Below are 15,221 nucleotides of genomic sequence, written 5' to 3' on the forward strand. Positions count from 1 at the left end.
TGTTAAAGCTTTATATATTAAAAAATAAAAATATCGCAGTATGCCTGGTTAATCAGACCCCGGCTTCTGTCCCAATTAGTGCTTGTGTTCATGAGTTGGTCTGCTTGCTCCACCTTTCTGCGGCCTCGGTGACTGACTTGATGGCCTTGTGCATTTGGATGCCAGTGATTCCAAAGCAGATGCAGGTCCACCAGAGGGACTGCCATGCAAACCCTCTGCGGCTCACTTCAGTGATCATACACCCCACACTGTCCACTCTTTGCTGAAACACTCCTCAATCAGCTCTTCAGTTCTGGCTCTATTAATTTTCTCATTTACCTCCCCCATTCTCTCCTCCCAAGGAAGAGTCTGGCAACACTATGTCTGACCTGAGCATGGCCACAACAATGCCATCTGGGAACTTAAGCTGAGTTCCAAGGTCAACCTTCCTCTGCCATTATTATGCTGAGCCCAGCGGATACCCTCAGCTGGGGATGGGGCTGTTCCCCTAGTTTTTATAAATGCGATGGTCTGCCAACTGCCAGTGCCCATCATACCTCAATGACTATGATTAAGATGTTACCTGTAGGCTATCAATGTGGCCAAATGAATGAATTTATTTGAACCTGAACTATGAGAATGTAGCATTTGAATTTTAAATTGCATGTTGAGTTGTGATTGAGAATTAATATTGCTATTGCAGATAGGAAGTGAATCAGTTATGTCTAAGACCTTATAACCTGTTTGTGAAGACAATGGCGTTAATCATTGAAAAAAAGAAAAGGAGTGATATAATGTTTACGGATAGGGACAACGTTACAGTGATTAATATTTACGACAGTGACGTATTGCCGTCATGTGCAGTCATACCGAGAGGCTGAACCTGCGAAATCAGTTAGTCATACAGTAGTTCACAGTACGGCTGTATGCACTGCACCTGAGCTTCTCCAGTGAAGTTCCGCGATTGTTTAATAAGTTGTCTGCCTATTTGTATTACACACGAGAACATCACAGTCATAAACTGTTATTTCCTACCAGTACAATATCTCGGCTGATCATTGTAATTTTGGAAGTACGACATTGACCACACCCCTCTTCACCTTACCTGTGGACACTGTTGAACTCGACCATGCTTCATTATATCCTGTGTCTACACTATACAGAGTGTACGATTAAAGCATTTTTAGATGCTAACACTTTATTAATTCCGTAACTGTAATGAATGAAAGGTCACGTGTTTAACTTGACCTACTCACGGGTGTACGTGCAGTGCGTGTGACGTATACAGGAAGTTAGAAGCGCATGTTATGAAGGTTGTAACTCGGATGAACGCTAGTAAAAGCTACACAGTTAAGAACCTACGAAGTCGGCTCGTTCTTGAATTATTCTTATGTCAGTAAGACAAGGCGTCTACGGACATTACATGGTGTCAGAATAGTCTGTGTATCTGAACACGAGCGGTCATGCCGAAGTTTAATCCGCCGAGTGAATTCAAGTTTGACTGCCCCGTTGAATGGCCGGAGTGGAGACAACGGTTTTCGCGCTTCAGGCTCGCGACAAAGCTGGATAAAGACGACGGGGAGATTCAAGTGAGTTCGCTGATTTATGCAATGGGCAGCGAGGCTGAAAAGATATTCAGCTCGTTTGACTTCGCGGCGGAGGGTGATAAAGTGGACTATGATATCGTACTGAAAAAGTTCGACGGCTACTTTATTCCCCGCCGTAACATCATACATAAGAGGGCGTGCTTCTATCAACGTAGCCAGCAGCCAGGAGAGACAGCGGAGATGTACATCCGGACATTGTATGAGCTGTCTGAACACTGTGAGTTTGGGGACAAGAGGGATGAACATATCAGAGATCGTCTGGTAGTGGGCATAAAAGATAAGGTGCTCTCCCGTCAGCTCCAGCTCACAGCGGACCTTACTCTGGTGAAAGTCATTGAACAAGCGCGCCAGGCGGAGGCAATAACAAAGCAGCTCAGCCTCCAAGCTAACCAACAAGAGGCCCTGCTGGCTAACGTCAATGTTGTCCGATGGCGGGACGAACGCCAAAACAAAAAGGGCGGACAGCGTCATGGTGGCGGCAGTCCGGCAACCAACAAAGTAGACGAATGCGGGAGGTGCGGCAAGACGCAGCACACCGATGAGCGGAAGTGTCCTGCAACGAACAGTAAGTGCAACAAGTGTCATTAAAAAGGGACATTGGGAGCGTGTATGTCACTCTAAAGCGGTGAGAGAAGTCACTGAAGAGGTTAAACAGCTGTACTTTCTGGGAGAAGTTGGCAAAGAGAGCAGTCAGGAAGATTGGACTGTTAGTTTAACAATAAGTGATGTACCAATAACCTTTAAAATTGACACGGGGGCTGACGCTACTGTTATCAACCAAGGGACATTTAAAAAGCTGAAGCCAAACATAAAACTGGGACCTCCTGACACATGCTTCATAAGCCCAGGTGGAAACATCAGCTGCATAGGACAGTTTCAAGCCACAACCAAATACAAGGAGAAACAATACTCCTTTCCAGTGTATGTGATCAAGGGGAGAGGCAGCTGTCTGCTGAGTCGTCCAGAGGCAGTGGAGATGGGTCTAGTGAAGCGGATGAATGAGGTCAGTGGAGTTTTCGGTTCAAGTGGACTGCTGAAAACAGACCCAGTGAAAATAGCTCTGGTGGAGGGTGCCCAGCCATACGCGGTGCATACAGCCAGACGGATACCACTGCCACTTGTACCACTGGTTAAGAAAGAACTGCAGCGCATGGAAAATGAGGGCATTATTGAAAAAGTGACTCAGCCCACAGAATGGTGCGCCGCTATGGTGCCGGTGCTGAAACCGAACAAGAAAGAGGTTCGCTGCTGCGCTGACCTCAGGAGGCTGAATCGAGCAGTGAAACGTGAGAAATACGTGCTGCCCACTATGGAGGAAATAATGCCAAGGCTCGCAGGGTCAAAGTTCTTCACAACGTTGGATGCAGCAAGTGGGTTTTACCAGATCCCCTTGCATGAAGACAGCAGGGGGCTCACCACTTTCATCACCCCATTTGGGAGGTATGCTTTCTGCCGCCTTCCATTTGGTATAACGAGTGCTCCAGAGATTTTCCAGAGAAAGATGGCGGAAACTCTGACCGGGCTAGAGGGCACAGAGGTGTACATGGATGACATCCTTATACATGGAGAGACTGAGGAAATCCATGACCGGCGCCTAGCAGAGGCGCTGGGGGTCATTGAAACAGCAGGTCTCAAACTGAACCAAGCGAAATGCAAGTTCAAACAGAAACAAGTCCGCTTCCTTGGTCATATCATCAACGAGGCAGGCATCAGACCTGACCCGGACAAAGTGGCCGGAATAGAGAACTTTCCTCAGCCCCAGAACGTGACGGAACTCAAGAGGTTCCTCGGGATGGTGAACTATTTGGCAAAATACGTCCCAGAGCTGTCCACTGTAGGTCAGCCGCTTTATGGACTGCTTAAAGCAACGACAGAGTGGCTGTGGGGACCTGCACAGAACACAGCATTCCAAGACCTTAAAGCAGCACTCGCCACCGCCCCGGTACTCACCTTTTATGACGTCACTAAGGCTACGGTGGTGTCAGCAGATGCCAGCAGCTACGGGCTGGGGGGCGTTCTGCTCCAGCAGCACGGGGAACACTGGAAGCCCGTGGCCTACTTCTCCCGACGGCTGAGTGACGCAGAGACAAGGTACGCACAGATCGAGAAAGAGTGCTTAGCCAGCGTCTGGGCATGTGAAAGGTTCGAGAAGTACTTGTTTGGGCTTGACAATTTCAGACTTGTCACCGATCATAAACCACTAGTGCCCCTCATGAACAGCAAAGACTTGGATAATGTGCCCATTAGGTGCCAGAGACTGTTAATGAGGCTGATGCGTTTCAATGCAGTGGCTGAATACGCACCAGGCAAAACTTTAGCTGTGGCTGATGCACTCTCCAGAGGCCCAGAGCAGTGCTACGGAGATGGTGCTTCTCATGATGATGTTGCAGCGCACATTGATGCCATCGTGTGCCAGGTGCCTGCCACACCTCAAAGGATGCAGGAGATAAAACAGAGCACAGATGGGGATCTGCAGCTTCAGACAGTGTTGGGCTTCATCAGACACGGCTGGCCTGAGTATGTCGATAAAGTGCCGGAGACAGTCAGAGACTTTTATCAGGTGAGAGGGGAGTTATCTGAGGTAGATGGTTTAGTCATCAGAGGCAGTCGTATCGTCATTCCCACAGAGATGAGGGAGGTGATCTTAGACAGAATACACGACGGGCACCAGGGGATAGTTAAGTGCAGAGAGAGAGCTAGCCAGTCAGTGTGGTGGCCCAAAATGACAGAGCACATTACAACAAAGATACAGCAATGTCAATTCTGCAGAGAACACAAGAACACACAGAGAACAGAGCCTTTAATGTCAAGTGAGCTCCCATCCAGACCATGGCAGAAAGTTGGCATAGACCTGTGTGAGTACAAAAAGCAAAGCTACTTGATAGTGTCTGACTATTATTCCAGGTTTTTGGAGATCCTAAATCTACCAACAACTACTAGCAGTCAGGTTGTAGCTAGGCTGAAGGCTACATTTGCACGTTTTGGTATCCCTGAAATTGTAGTTAGTGATAATGGGCCACAGCTAGTTTCAGAAGAGATGAGGAGGTTCAGTGAGGATTATGATTTCATCCATGTGACTTCAAGCCCACACTACCCCCAGAGTAATGGACAGGCAGAGAGGGCTGTTCAGATAGCCAAAAGCATATTAAGGCAGGAAGACCCTCTCCTCGCCCTGTTGACATACAGAGCTACACCCTCTTCTTCCACTGGAGCCAGTCCAGCGGAATTGCTCATGGGTAGGAGACTCAGAACCACCTTACCCACATTGCAGCATAACCTGAAACCGGCCTGGCCTAAAGAGGAACTGATCAAAACCGCTGACGCCGCAGCCAAATCGAGGCAGGCTTTCTACTACAACCGCAGGAACGGCGTGCGGACACTGCGCCCACTGAACTCGGGTGACGCAGTACTCACCAAACTTGATGGACAGAAAACATGGACAATGCCAGCAGTTGTTCACAGTCAGAGCTCCACTCCCAGATCCTACATAGTGGAGACAGCTCAAGGTGAACATTACAGAAGGAACAGGCGCCACCTGTTGGCCACACCCAAAACACTCACCTTTGTCAGCAGGGATCCTGTCCATGTCACTCCAGGGGAGAGTGGAAACACGGATGAGTCCCGAGCAGCAGAAATGCCAACTTCCACACCATATGTTACTCGCTCTGGCAGGGTGAGCAAGCCTGCAATCCGGCTGGATTTTTGAGGCGTATGGACTTGTGTATTGTGGGGGGATTTTTTATTTTTTGTGAAAAGGGGGGTGATATACAGGTTAGAAAATCATCTTAGAGGGGGAGATGTAATGAATGAAAGGTCACGTGTTTAACTTGACCTACTCACGGGTGTACGTGCAGTGCGTGTGACGTATACAGGAAGTTAGAAGCGCATGTTATGAAGGTTGTAACTCGGATGAACGCTAGTAAAAGCTACACAGTTAAGAACCTACGAAGTCGGCTCGTTCTTGAATTATTCTTATGTCAGTAAGACAAGGCGTCTACGGACATTACAGTAACCGCTTCACATACATGCATGGATGTGTTAGTAGAACACATCCATGCATGGCACAACAAACTCTTTATCAAGTGTCCCACTCTAAAACAGTCCGTGTGGAAACAAGCACCACATAACAATACTATTATTACATCCTTTTTCTTTTCCTTTGAAGTGTGATCCCTTATTCAACAGTCGTAACTTCAATAACATCACATAACTGTATACAATGCCGCTTCTTTGTATCCTGTTAACAATAAACAATATTATCAAATAAAAATTGGTTCTTTATCAATGTTGAAAATAAAATCTTCTTCCAGTGACATTTCAAAACAGTACTGTAAAAAATTAAAGATTTCACACCGCTTTTTATACACAGTTAGCCAGCTGAACGACCGCTTGGCGGCAGCGATGAGCAATCGGCAAATTGACAGGCGTGCTAATGTGTCATAAATATAATCGATCATCTATAGGCAACCTATAACGTTAGTAGATATGGGCCTTTGATCGATGGTAAAATAGTGATTGTAAATCGTCTACGCTAACGCTTTTTTCGCGTCCTTCACCGTGACTAGGATGCTTGGCACACAGATATGTATACGGCTTGGCAGACGGGCTGGGGAACGATGAGTGGGTTATCTATTACTAATGTCTATTCTGTAGGGGGCTGTCCACGCATGGTACCTAGCTAAGATCCCCATGGCTGTTTAGCTTGTAAAGTCAGCCAAAAAAATGTTAAAGATTATCGCTTGTTCGTTCTTGCGGAATGGGGGGAAAACCCTTATACGTGTTGCCGGGTCCCCCCATTCTTATTCGGCCCGGACTTCATCAACAATCCGATCATTCGCGATATCTAACCGGTCTTCAAGGTTGCCACCTTATTTGTTGATGGACGTCAATGGGAGGACAGTCATGAGAGGTACGTTCTCCACAGCAGGTTCAGACAGAAATATAGAACCTACGGCGAATCCCGCCGCTACAACAGACTCACTACGGGACGACCCTAACCTAGAGGACTTTGGCAGCCTGTCCGCTGACATTGCTTCCAGGACGTCGTTTCGAAAAAGCAACCCGGATATCCAGAATATGAAATACAAGGAGGACGATGAAGACGAGACACAAAAACTGGCTAAATCTAACAGGTCAGGCAGGAGAAACACGCCCTACTGGTACTTCTTACAGTGTAAGAAACTAATCAAAAGTAACAAGGTTCGTCTGCCACTCACACTCAAAAACACACAAGATTGCTTTCATAGATTGATGGATCGATTCTTTATTTTCCTGCTTGAGGAAATTTGTTGACACAGCTCGATGCATGCTGAATAATCTAGGTGTAGAAATGCTAGAAAAGTTGAATCGGTTCATCTGGACACAAGGTTTAATGCCCAGATGAACCGATCAACTTTCCTGGTATTGTTTAACAGAGCCCTTTTCAACTAAATATAGGTTTACTTATGAACATCCGAATACAATTCCATCAGATCAGAAAACGGGCTCGCTGTCATACACTTGCTTAGATACATATACAGTATGTCTCCACATAATTTCAGCTTCCTCTATCTCGGTCCCCCGTTCCTTGTCCTGCTAATTCTTTCTTGTTATCTTTCACAGCTCCAGCAGGCTTTGGATCTGTTCAGCACAGACATGCTGAAGGTGGAGAGGCTACAGCCGGAGGAGTACAACTACACTGTGTTGATCGGAGGTTGTGGTCGCGCTGGACAGCTCAAAAAGGCCTTCAAACTCTATAATGATGTGTGGATGCGCTCTCATTTTAGCCTGTTTTGTGTGTGTGTGTGTGTATATATATATGTATGTATATATATATGTATGTATGCCCATGTATGTCCTCATACATGGGCAGATGAACACGTGTAATAGGGTTTGTGTGTCTTTCAGATGAAGAAGAGGGGTCTGGTTGCCACTGATGCCACGTATACTGCCCTGTTCAATGCCTGCGCCGAGTCCAAGTGGAAGCAATGGGGTCTGGAGAAAGCGCTGCACTTGGAACAAGAACTCCGTCACAAAAATTACCACCTTAGTAAAATTACATACCACGCCCTTCTCAAAACACATGCCATGACCAATCACCTTCAAGCTTGCCTTCAAATACTTAGGGTATGAGGCTGGTGGGCTAATGAAAAATTAAATAAGTTGGGTTTTGTTTTTGTTTATTTTTAAGAAATTTTTTGTATTGGTTGTGTGCAGGAGATGCTACAGGATGGCCACACTGTCACTCAGGAAACATTCCATTACCTGCTAATGGGGTGTCTGAAAGACAAAGAAACAGGATTTCGACTGGCTCTTCAGGTGAGTACACATTTATGTGCACCTAACTGGATTTTTTTTTTAAGTTCTTTTTTTTTCGTGAATAAGTGTATGCTTTTTTGTTTTAGGTTTGGAAACAGATGCTGATGTCGAGGATTCATCCGGACTCGACAAACTACAACCTGCTCTTGCGTATTGCTAGGGATTGTGGGATTGGTGATCCTACACAGGCCACAAACATTTTGCTGAGCTCCGATTGGGCAAGTCATAAACAAAGAGAAGACAAGCCAAGTGTCAAATCATGCTCTGGACGCAGGGTTTCCATAGACATTGACCTTTTAGAAAGACAGTTACTTATCCAGCCTGATCATCACAGTGACAACTTGTATCACCAAGGCAACAACTTCCATGGCTCTGATAGCCATCATAACAGTGTGGTTATGCCAGGTGCTGAAGAGACTCCTTATAACAGGCAAGACTTTGCCCATATGCCACTAGTTATGGAAAGACCAAATGACCCTACCTCTTGTCAGTTAGTGGCAAGTATTGAGCCACCTAACCTTCTAAACCTTTTTGTGGGGAAAGGAGGGGACATTGTCTCTCTTGGCACCATCAGTGGAGCAACTGATAGGCTCGCCTTAATAGGAGGGCCCAAAGGCTTCCTGGAGAAAATGGCAGATGATGGCCTCTGTCCAGACCTCAGAACCTTAACCCTGCTGGCTGATACTATGACACCAGGAAAGCAATCTTTGCAGATGCTTTTGCATGTTGCCAAGCAATACAAGGTAAAGCTTGATACAGCATTCTTCAACTCGGTGATTCGCCGAGCAGCCAGAGCTGATGACATGGATGAAGCAAAGGTAAAGAAATGCTCACCAGTTATTAATGCCACAATTATAAAATCTTTATGCATATTTTTTGTGTTTGTTTAAATCTGCATGCATATTTTTCTGTACTCCTTAATCTCTCCAGGCTGTGTTGGATGTAATGAGACAGCGACATGTAAATGTGGATGTACAGACATATGGCTGTCTAGCACTTGGCTGCAAGCAGAAGAAGGATGGTCTTCAGCTGCTCAAAGACATGGAGGTGAAGGGACTCATCCTAAAAGTCATTAATGTTGGCCATATTTTTTGAAGAGTACCAGCTCTTAAATTAACAAGTCCCCATGGTATTATGTTTGAGGACAGTCTGTAATGACCAACTTCCAAAGCTAAAAATCGGAGAGCAACAATGCCAATTCGTAGTATTACACTAATGTACAGTTTTGGAAAAATTTGGCTTTAATTAATTGATTTACTTGAACCTGTTTTATACAAATTTTACGCAAAAAAAAACATTTGTGTCAAAACTGGAAACTATACTTTGATCCCAAAGAAGTCGTCAAGGATACTGTTAGTCACCTTTTCCAAAATATTCCCAATTAGTTTCTAGTAATACATAGAAAATAGGAAGTGTAACAACTTTTGATCTTGTGTCTGGCTTTGAGCAGGATTTGATGGTTTTCTTTTGTTTTTGTTTTTTATTTTTTGAATGATTAGCATTCCAAGATGTCAATTTCATGTCTTGTAGCGAGAACTCCCGAGTTTTTGCCCAAGACATGCTTAAAACCAGGACCCTTTACTTAAACAAGTCGCTTCAGTAAATCCCTTGTTACATCAATGGACTTTAAAATGCATTAGACATAATATAAAATGCTGCTTAATGAATGCACCAGGTGTCAGTGGTTGGGTGGGAATGTCTATTATATTTTAATGGGGCCCAAATTCTATTGCTGTGTTCTGGTTCTTAGGGCCCTGACCAGGCATCACTTACTAAATTGGAAAGCAAAGCTAGTATTAGCAGAACTTGTGGTAATAAATTTTCCATGAGTGTAGTTGGAAAGTTTTGTCCAGATCCTTTCGGTGTTTTTGTGGACATAAAGGGGAGGGAATCCTGTCAACACTGCAATCCAAATGTGACTGACCCTTTGTATTTTTGCAGGAGGCGGGGCTGAGACCTAATGTCTATGTGTTCTCTGCTTTAATTGGCCGAGCCGCTCAGAGGCTCGACTATGTGTACCTTAAAGCACTTCTCATAAGCATGGCCGAGCTGAAAGTGTGGCCAAATGAGGTCATTATCAAACAGCTAGAATTTGCTGCACAATATCCTCCTAACTATAACCAGGTGCGTGTCTGCATGTGCGTTCGTACTCCCTCCAAAGTATTTGTCAGTGTGTGTGCGATTCATTTAATGATTGTGTATAACATTCCATATTTTCCATTCTCTTTCCCCTTTGCTACCCTCCTTTTTCCCAATCCCAGTACAAGTCCAGGAACAACTATCTCATTCACATAAATGGTTTCCGTGGTTACTACCAGGAGTGGCTTAAATTCATGCCTGCCGAAACTGCTGAGACAGAACAGGTAAAGATTCAGTCTGAGGCAGACCAGGCTGCACAGAAAGCAGAACCTCAGGATGATGGACTGATGATCTCCCAGAGAAACCAGCAAGCAGCAGAAAGGAGATATCACACTCGCAAAAGGGATAAGCAGGGGAGCACAGGTTCCCTTTTGTAATGCACATTCTCATACTTGCACTCACACATTATACTCTTCACTATAACAGTCATATATCAAAAATAAATTCATATGTCTCTGATAGCTTGCTTGCCTCAAGCAGAATGGACTTTGACCTCAGTTGCATTTTGTGGTAAAAGCTGTGCATCTTGGTTCTTGGCCTCAAATTATGTATTGCATACCTTATTAAAAGTTATTTTTGCAATAAGGATTATTGTTGATTTTCTATGATAGTGGAAATATAAGAATGACAAAGAAAGTTGAATCGGTTCATCTGGACACTGTTTATTGACAGAAACGTTTCAATCACTAATCTAAGTGACCTCTTCAGTCTAAACTGACTGCAGGTATCCCCACCCTTATAAACGATACAGTGGCATAACGACCGAAAACAATGATCACTTTAGACTGTGAAATTGCATTTGGTGATAGGGGTCATTTGATTGTTGATACAACAAACCAACACATACTGATCAGTACTTAAGGTTTGACTCTCATCATCCACTGGAGCACAAAACTAGGAATCATCAGGATGCTGGACCACCAAGGTGATAACGTCCCCACCGACACAGTGGCCCAGGAAGGAAAGAAATCCCATATTAAACAGGCCCTGATTAAGCTTGGTTACCCTAACTGAGTTAAAGCCAGGAAGACGCCCAAACAGTGCACAGCCAATCGAAGAGAGGAGAAGGACAACAGTTGCCTGATCGTAAACCAGTGGCGATTCCGTATGTGGCGGGAGTGTCGGAAAAGCTGAGATTCAAACCCCAAAACACGCTACGCCAGAAATTTGTGCACCCCAAGGATCGGTGCCTCCGGCACAAACAGAACAATATAGTGTACGCTGTTACGTGTCAGGATGAACTTGTAATGATATGTGCCCACCGGGACAGTAGGTGGCAGTATTGGTATATCTTGTTTATGGTTAAGGTTCATGCGTATGATTTCACTGATTACAAACCCTTCAACCAAAGAGAATCAGTGAAATCATCTGGTGTGGAGTCGGGTTGGAATGAAAACTTGCATACACATGTCTCTCCATGGCACATGGTTAGCCACCGCTGTCATATACCATTAGGACTGAAGATGGACAGGTACTGCGGTGAAACCACAGAAGTCTGCTTAAGACTCAGGAAACATTTCAGGAACAGGCAGGTGCTGAAGTGACACCTCTTGCTGTGCATCCTCCTGACATGCACCCGACTTAGTTTCCTCCACTTACCCCAGCGATTGAAACACCAGTCATGCGCTGGTCTAGCAGGCCTAGAAAACAGAACGTTATAATGGACTTGTAGGATAAAAATGTCAAAAAAAAAACAAGCAACTCTGAGTTTGGTTAGAGATATCCTACAAGACGTCAGAATGTGGAGTTATTTGAAAACTTATCAGAAAGTTACATTGAGTTGGGATACCTGAAAGGAAATAATGTGACTTAACTGTTTGTTGTTATGCAGTATACCTGTACTGAAAAGAAGTCTTAAAAATATTGTTTAATGTTTAAATGACTAGGTGTGGCAATAGCTTAATGTGACTTACCCGTTTGTTATTTTACCTGAAAAGGAAAGTGTTAAAATGTGGTGTAATGCTTAGATGACTAAGTTTGGTTATATCTTAACAGTCTCTAGATTTTATACTTACCTCGTATTCTTATTCTTATTATTTTTGTATTAACTTCAAAGGGAGGAGGATGTAATGATATGTGCCCACCGAACCAGTAGGTGGCAGTATTGGTATATCTTGTTCATTGTAGGTTCATGGGTTCATGCACAGAATATTCTAGGGCAGTGTTTCCCAACCTAGTCCTCAAGGAACCCCTATCCTGCAGATTTTCTTTGCAATCCTGAATAGGTACTTGTTTTTAGTTATTCAACCAATCAGCAATGAATTGTGTCAGACGTTGCACACCTTGCATAATTAAGTGCTGTGAGATGATTGGTTGAGTAAGTCCAAGCAGGGCTACCTATGCAGGGTTACAATGAAAATCTGCAGGATAGGGGTTCCTTGAGGACTGGGTTGGCAAACGCTGTTCTAGGGTGAGGATATGTGACAGCCATTGAGCAGACAAAACGTGATTAAATACACAGAGACAAGATTTACTTTTCAGCTTGATCCATTACATAACAGAACATGATTCAACTTTCTTTTATTTTCTTACCTGGCTTATTGAACATGCATTAAAACACTATTAACTAGTTTCAATGGCCATGTGCACTATACACAGACGATCAAAGAAGGTTGAATCAGTTCATCTGGACACAACGTTTATAGAGAGAAACGTTTCATCACTCATCTAAGTGACCTCCGAAACCAACGATCACTTTCATACGCAAATAGGCGTGATCATTAACTAGAGTTCCAATGGCCGTGAGGATATGGGAATGATTGCAATCACAGCATTGTAAAATGGCGACAGGTGTACTCTTAGACCCCCCGCCCCCCGGTTCAATTCTGCTTTGGTGTTTATATGTTTTGTTTTTGTGTGATAGTTTTTATTATACTGGCTGCAAACTAATTTGCCTGTAAGGGACAATAAAGACACTTTGACAGTTCAGGGATGGTCGTTCCCTTTTCATATAGATGGCCTCTTTGACTCCCCGTTCAAACCAGCGTTCCTCCCTATCAAAAATGTGCACATCCTCATCCTTGAAACAGTGGCCACTGGCCTGTAGATGGGTGTAGTAGACTGCAGAGTCCTGGCCTGACGCGTTAGCGCTCCTGTGCTGTGCCATTCTTTTGGCCAGAGTCTGTTATCTGTTTAGTTTCTCCACGTCACGAGACTCCTCCCGGCACTTAACAGCGTACACTTTATTTGGGGGACCAATTTCTGGCGCAGCGTGTTTTGGGGTTTGAAAGAAACTGAGACGCAGTGTTTGGAATTTTCCGAAACTCCCGCCTCATAAGGAATTGCCATTTTACAATGCTGTGGTTGCAAACATTCCCAAATCCTCTCTGAATAGCACACATGGCCAGTGAAACTCTAGTTACTGGTCACGCCTATTTGCATATGTGTGTGCTCCAGTGGACGATGAGAGTCAAACCTTAAGTACTGGTCAGTATGTGTTGGTTTGTTGTATCAACAATCAAATGACCCCCATCACCAAATGCAATTTCAACGTCTAAAGTGATCATTGTTTTCGGTCGTTATGCAACTGTATTGTTTATAAGGGTGGGGATACCTGCAGTCAGTTTAGACTGAAGAGGTCACTTAGCTGAGTGATGAAGCGTTTCTGCAATATTTCTTGATGCATGTTCAATAATCTAGGTAAGAAAATCAAAGCAGGTTGAATCAGTTCGTCTGGATACAACGTTTATTGACAGATATGTTTCATCACTCAAGGGTTGGGAAAGGGCCGTAAACTCTCAGCCGATCCCACGCCAGCTCTCCTAGCCATTAAAACAAAACAAAACAAAACAAAACAAAACAAAACAAAACAAAACAAAACAAACAAACAAACAAAAACCACGAACAAAATAAAAAACTTCACACGAAGACATAAACTTAGACTCGGACGAAGACACTGCATAGTCGGCACTGGGTGAGGCCGCCGCAAACGCGAGTTTGCGCCGCCAGGGACGTTTTCAACACGTTTCAGTTTCCCGAGGAGGGCGACGACCAAAAGCACGATGCAGTGCTAGCAAAATCTGAAGAATATTGCACGCCAAAAAAGAACGAGACACATGAACGGTATGCTTTTTGCAGCAGAGTACAAGCTGAGTCAGAACCCATTGAACAGTTTGTCACGGACTTGCGTTTGAAAAGCCAGTCGTGCAACTTTGGCACATTGTGTGACTCGCTAGTAAGGGATCAGATAGTTATCGGTGTTTTCGACAAGAAAGTGAGAATGCAACTACTCAAAGAGTCCGATCTGAGCCTGGAGAAGGCAGTACAGATCTGCCAGGCGTCAGAGAGCACCAAGATGCAGCTCAAATCATTCGAGCCCGAAGGAGCAGCAGCAGCAGCGGCGGTGGATGCGGTACAGGAGAGGGCCGCTAGCAAGAGGAACAGCAAAGGAAAGTCCCGCGCGCCCAAGTCCACAAAGGACACGGACTGTGACAGATGCGGGGGCAAACACGCTCCGAATAACTGCCCCGCTTACGGTGTGGACTGTCGCAAATGCGGAAAGAAGAATCACTACGCCCGGTGCTGCCTGTCAAAGAAGACGGTACAGGTGGTGCAAGGCAGCGACACCGACACGACCGACACAGAAGAGGACGACGAAAAGTTGTTTGTGGGAACTGTGGAGCGCGAGGAGGACAAAAAGGATGAGTGGATAGCCAATCTGGAATTCTACGGAACGACTATTCCTCTGAAATTGGACACAGGGGCTCAGGTGAACATACTGACGATGAAATACTTTAATAAACTGTACAAGAAGCCAAAAGTGCATGTGAAAAAGGTAAATCTGAGAACGTACAATGATGAACCGATTCCTACAAAAGGGGTATGTAGAGTCACACTGTCAAGGGATGGGCGCTCTGTTAAGGCTATGTTTGTGTTGGTCGAGGGCAATAGACAGCCCATATTAGGTCTGAAATCCTGTGAGAGATTGGGTCTTATCAAAAGAGTGCATGTAATTGACAGGTCTGTCGTGACATCTAGTGGTGCAGCTGACAAACAGCATGAGACTAGCTGACAGAAGATAAGAGAGCAATACAGGCACGTATTCAGGGGTATAGGATGCCTACCTGGGCAGTACAGAATCCAGTTAAAGCAAATGCAGAACCGGTCGTCCACGCGGCAAGGAAGTTGCCGGTGACCCTTAAAGCTAGGCTGAAAGCAGAACTGCAATCCCTTATAGAGAAGGGCATAGTGAGGAAAATA

General features: G+C 44.8%; 1 protein-coding gene across 2 annotated transcripts; it reads left to right on the forward strand.

The window, feature by feature from the left end:
- Nucleotides 1–6,206: 6,206 nt before the first annotated feature.
- On the forward strand, nt 6,207–10,658 carry ptcd1 (pentatricopeptide repeat domain 1). 2 transcript variants are annotated; one of them, XM_056280636.1, is made up of 8 exons: nt 6,207–6,785; nt 7,188–7,328; nt 7,473–7,691; nt 7,782–7,883; nt 7,970–8,701; nt 8,814–8,930; nt 9,825–10,007; nt 10,145–10,658. In XM_056280636.1, the coding sequence occupies exons 1-8, from the start codon at nt 6,309–6,311 to the stop codon at nt 10,397–10,399; spliced, it is 2,226 nt and encodes a 741-aa protein (XP_056136611.1). In that variant the 5' UTR covers nt 6,207–6,308; the 3' UTR covers nt 10,400–10,658. The 2 variants fall into 2 exon arrangements, with proteins under 2 accessions (XP_056136611.1, XP_056136612.1); XM_056280637.1 differs by having other exon boundaries at nt 6,612–6,718.
- The last annotated feature ends 4,563 nt before the right edge of the window (nt 10,659–15,221 follow it).

The sequence above is a fragment of the Lampris incognitus genome, chromosome 5 (assembly GCF_029633865.1).
Source record: "Lampris incognitus isolate fLamInc1 chromosome 5, fLamInc1.hap2, whole genome shotgun sequence".
NCBI lineage: Eukaryota > Metazoa > Chordata > Actinopteri > Lampriformes > Lampridae > Lampris > Lampris incognitus.

Excerpts from the sequence above, each read along its gene's own strand:
- ptcd1 (XM_056280636.1), top strand. The coding sequence starts at position 6,309 with ATGTTAAAGATTATCGCTTGTTCGTTCTTGCGGAATGGGGGGAAAACC. Across the intron at positions 7,692-7,781 it reads CTTGCCTTCAAATACTTAGG|GAGATGCTACAGGATGGCCA; the intron begins GTATGAGGCTGG and ends GGTTGTGTGCAG. Across the intron at positions 8,931-9,824 it reads AGCTGCTCAAAGACATGGAG|GAGGCGGGGCTGAGACCTAA; the intron begins GTGAAGGGACTC and ends GTATTTTTGCAG.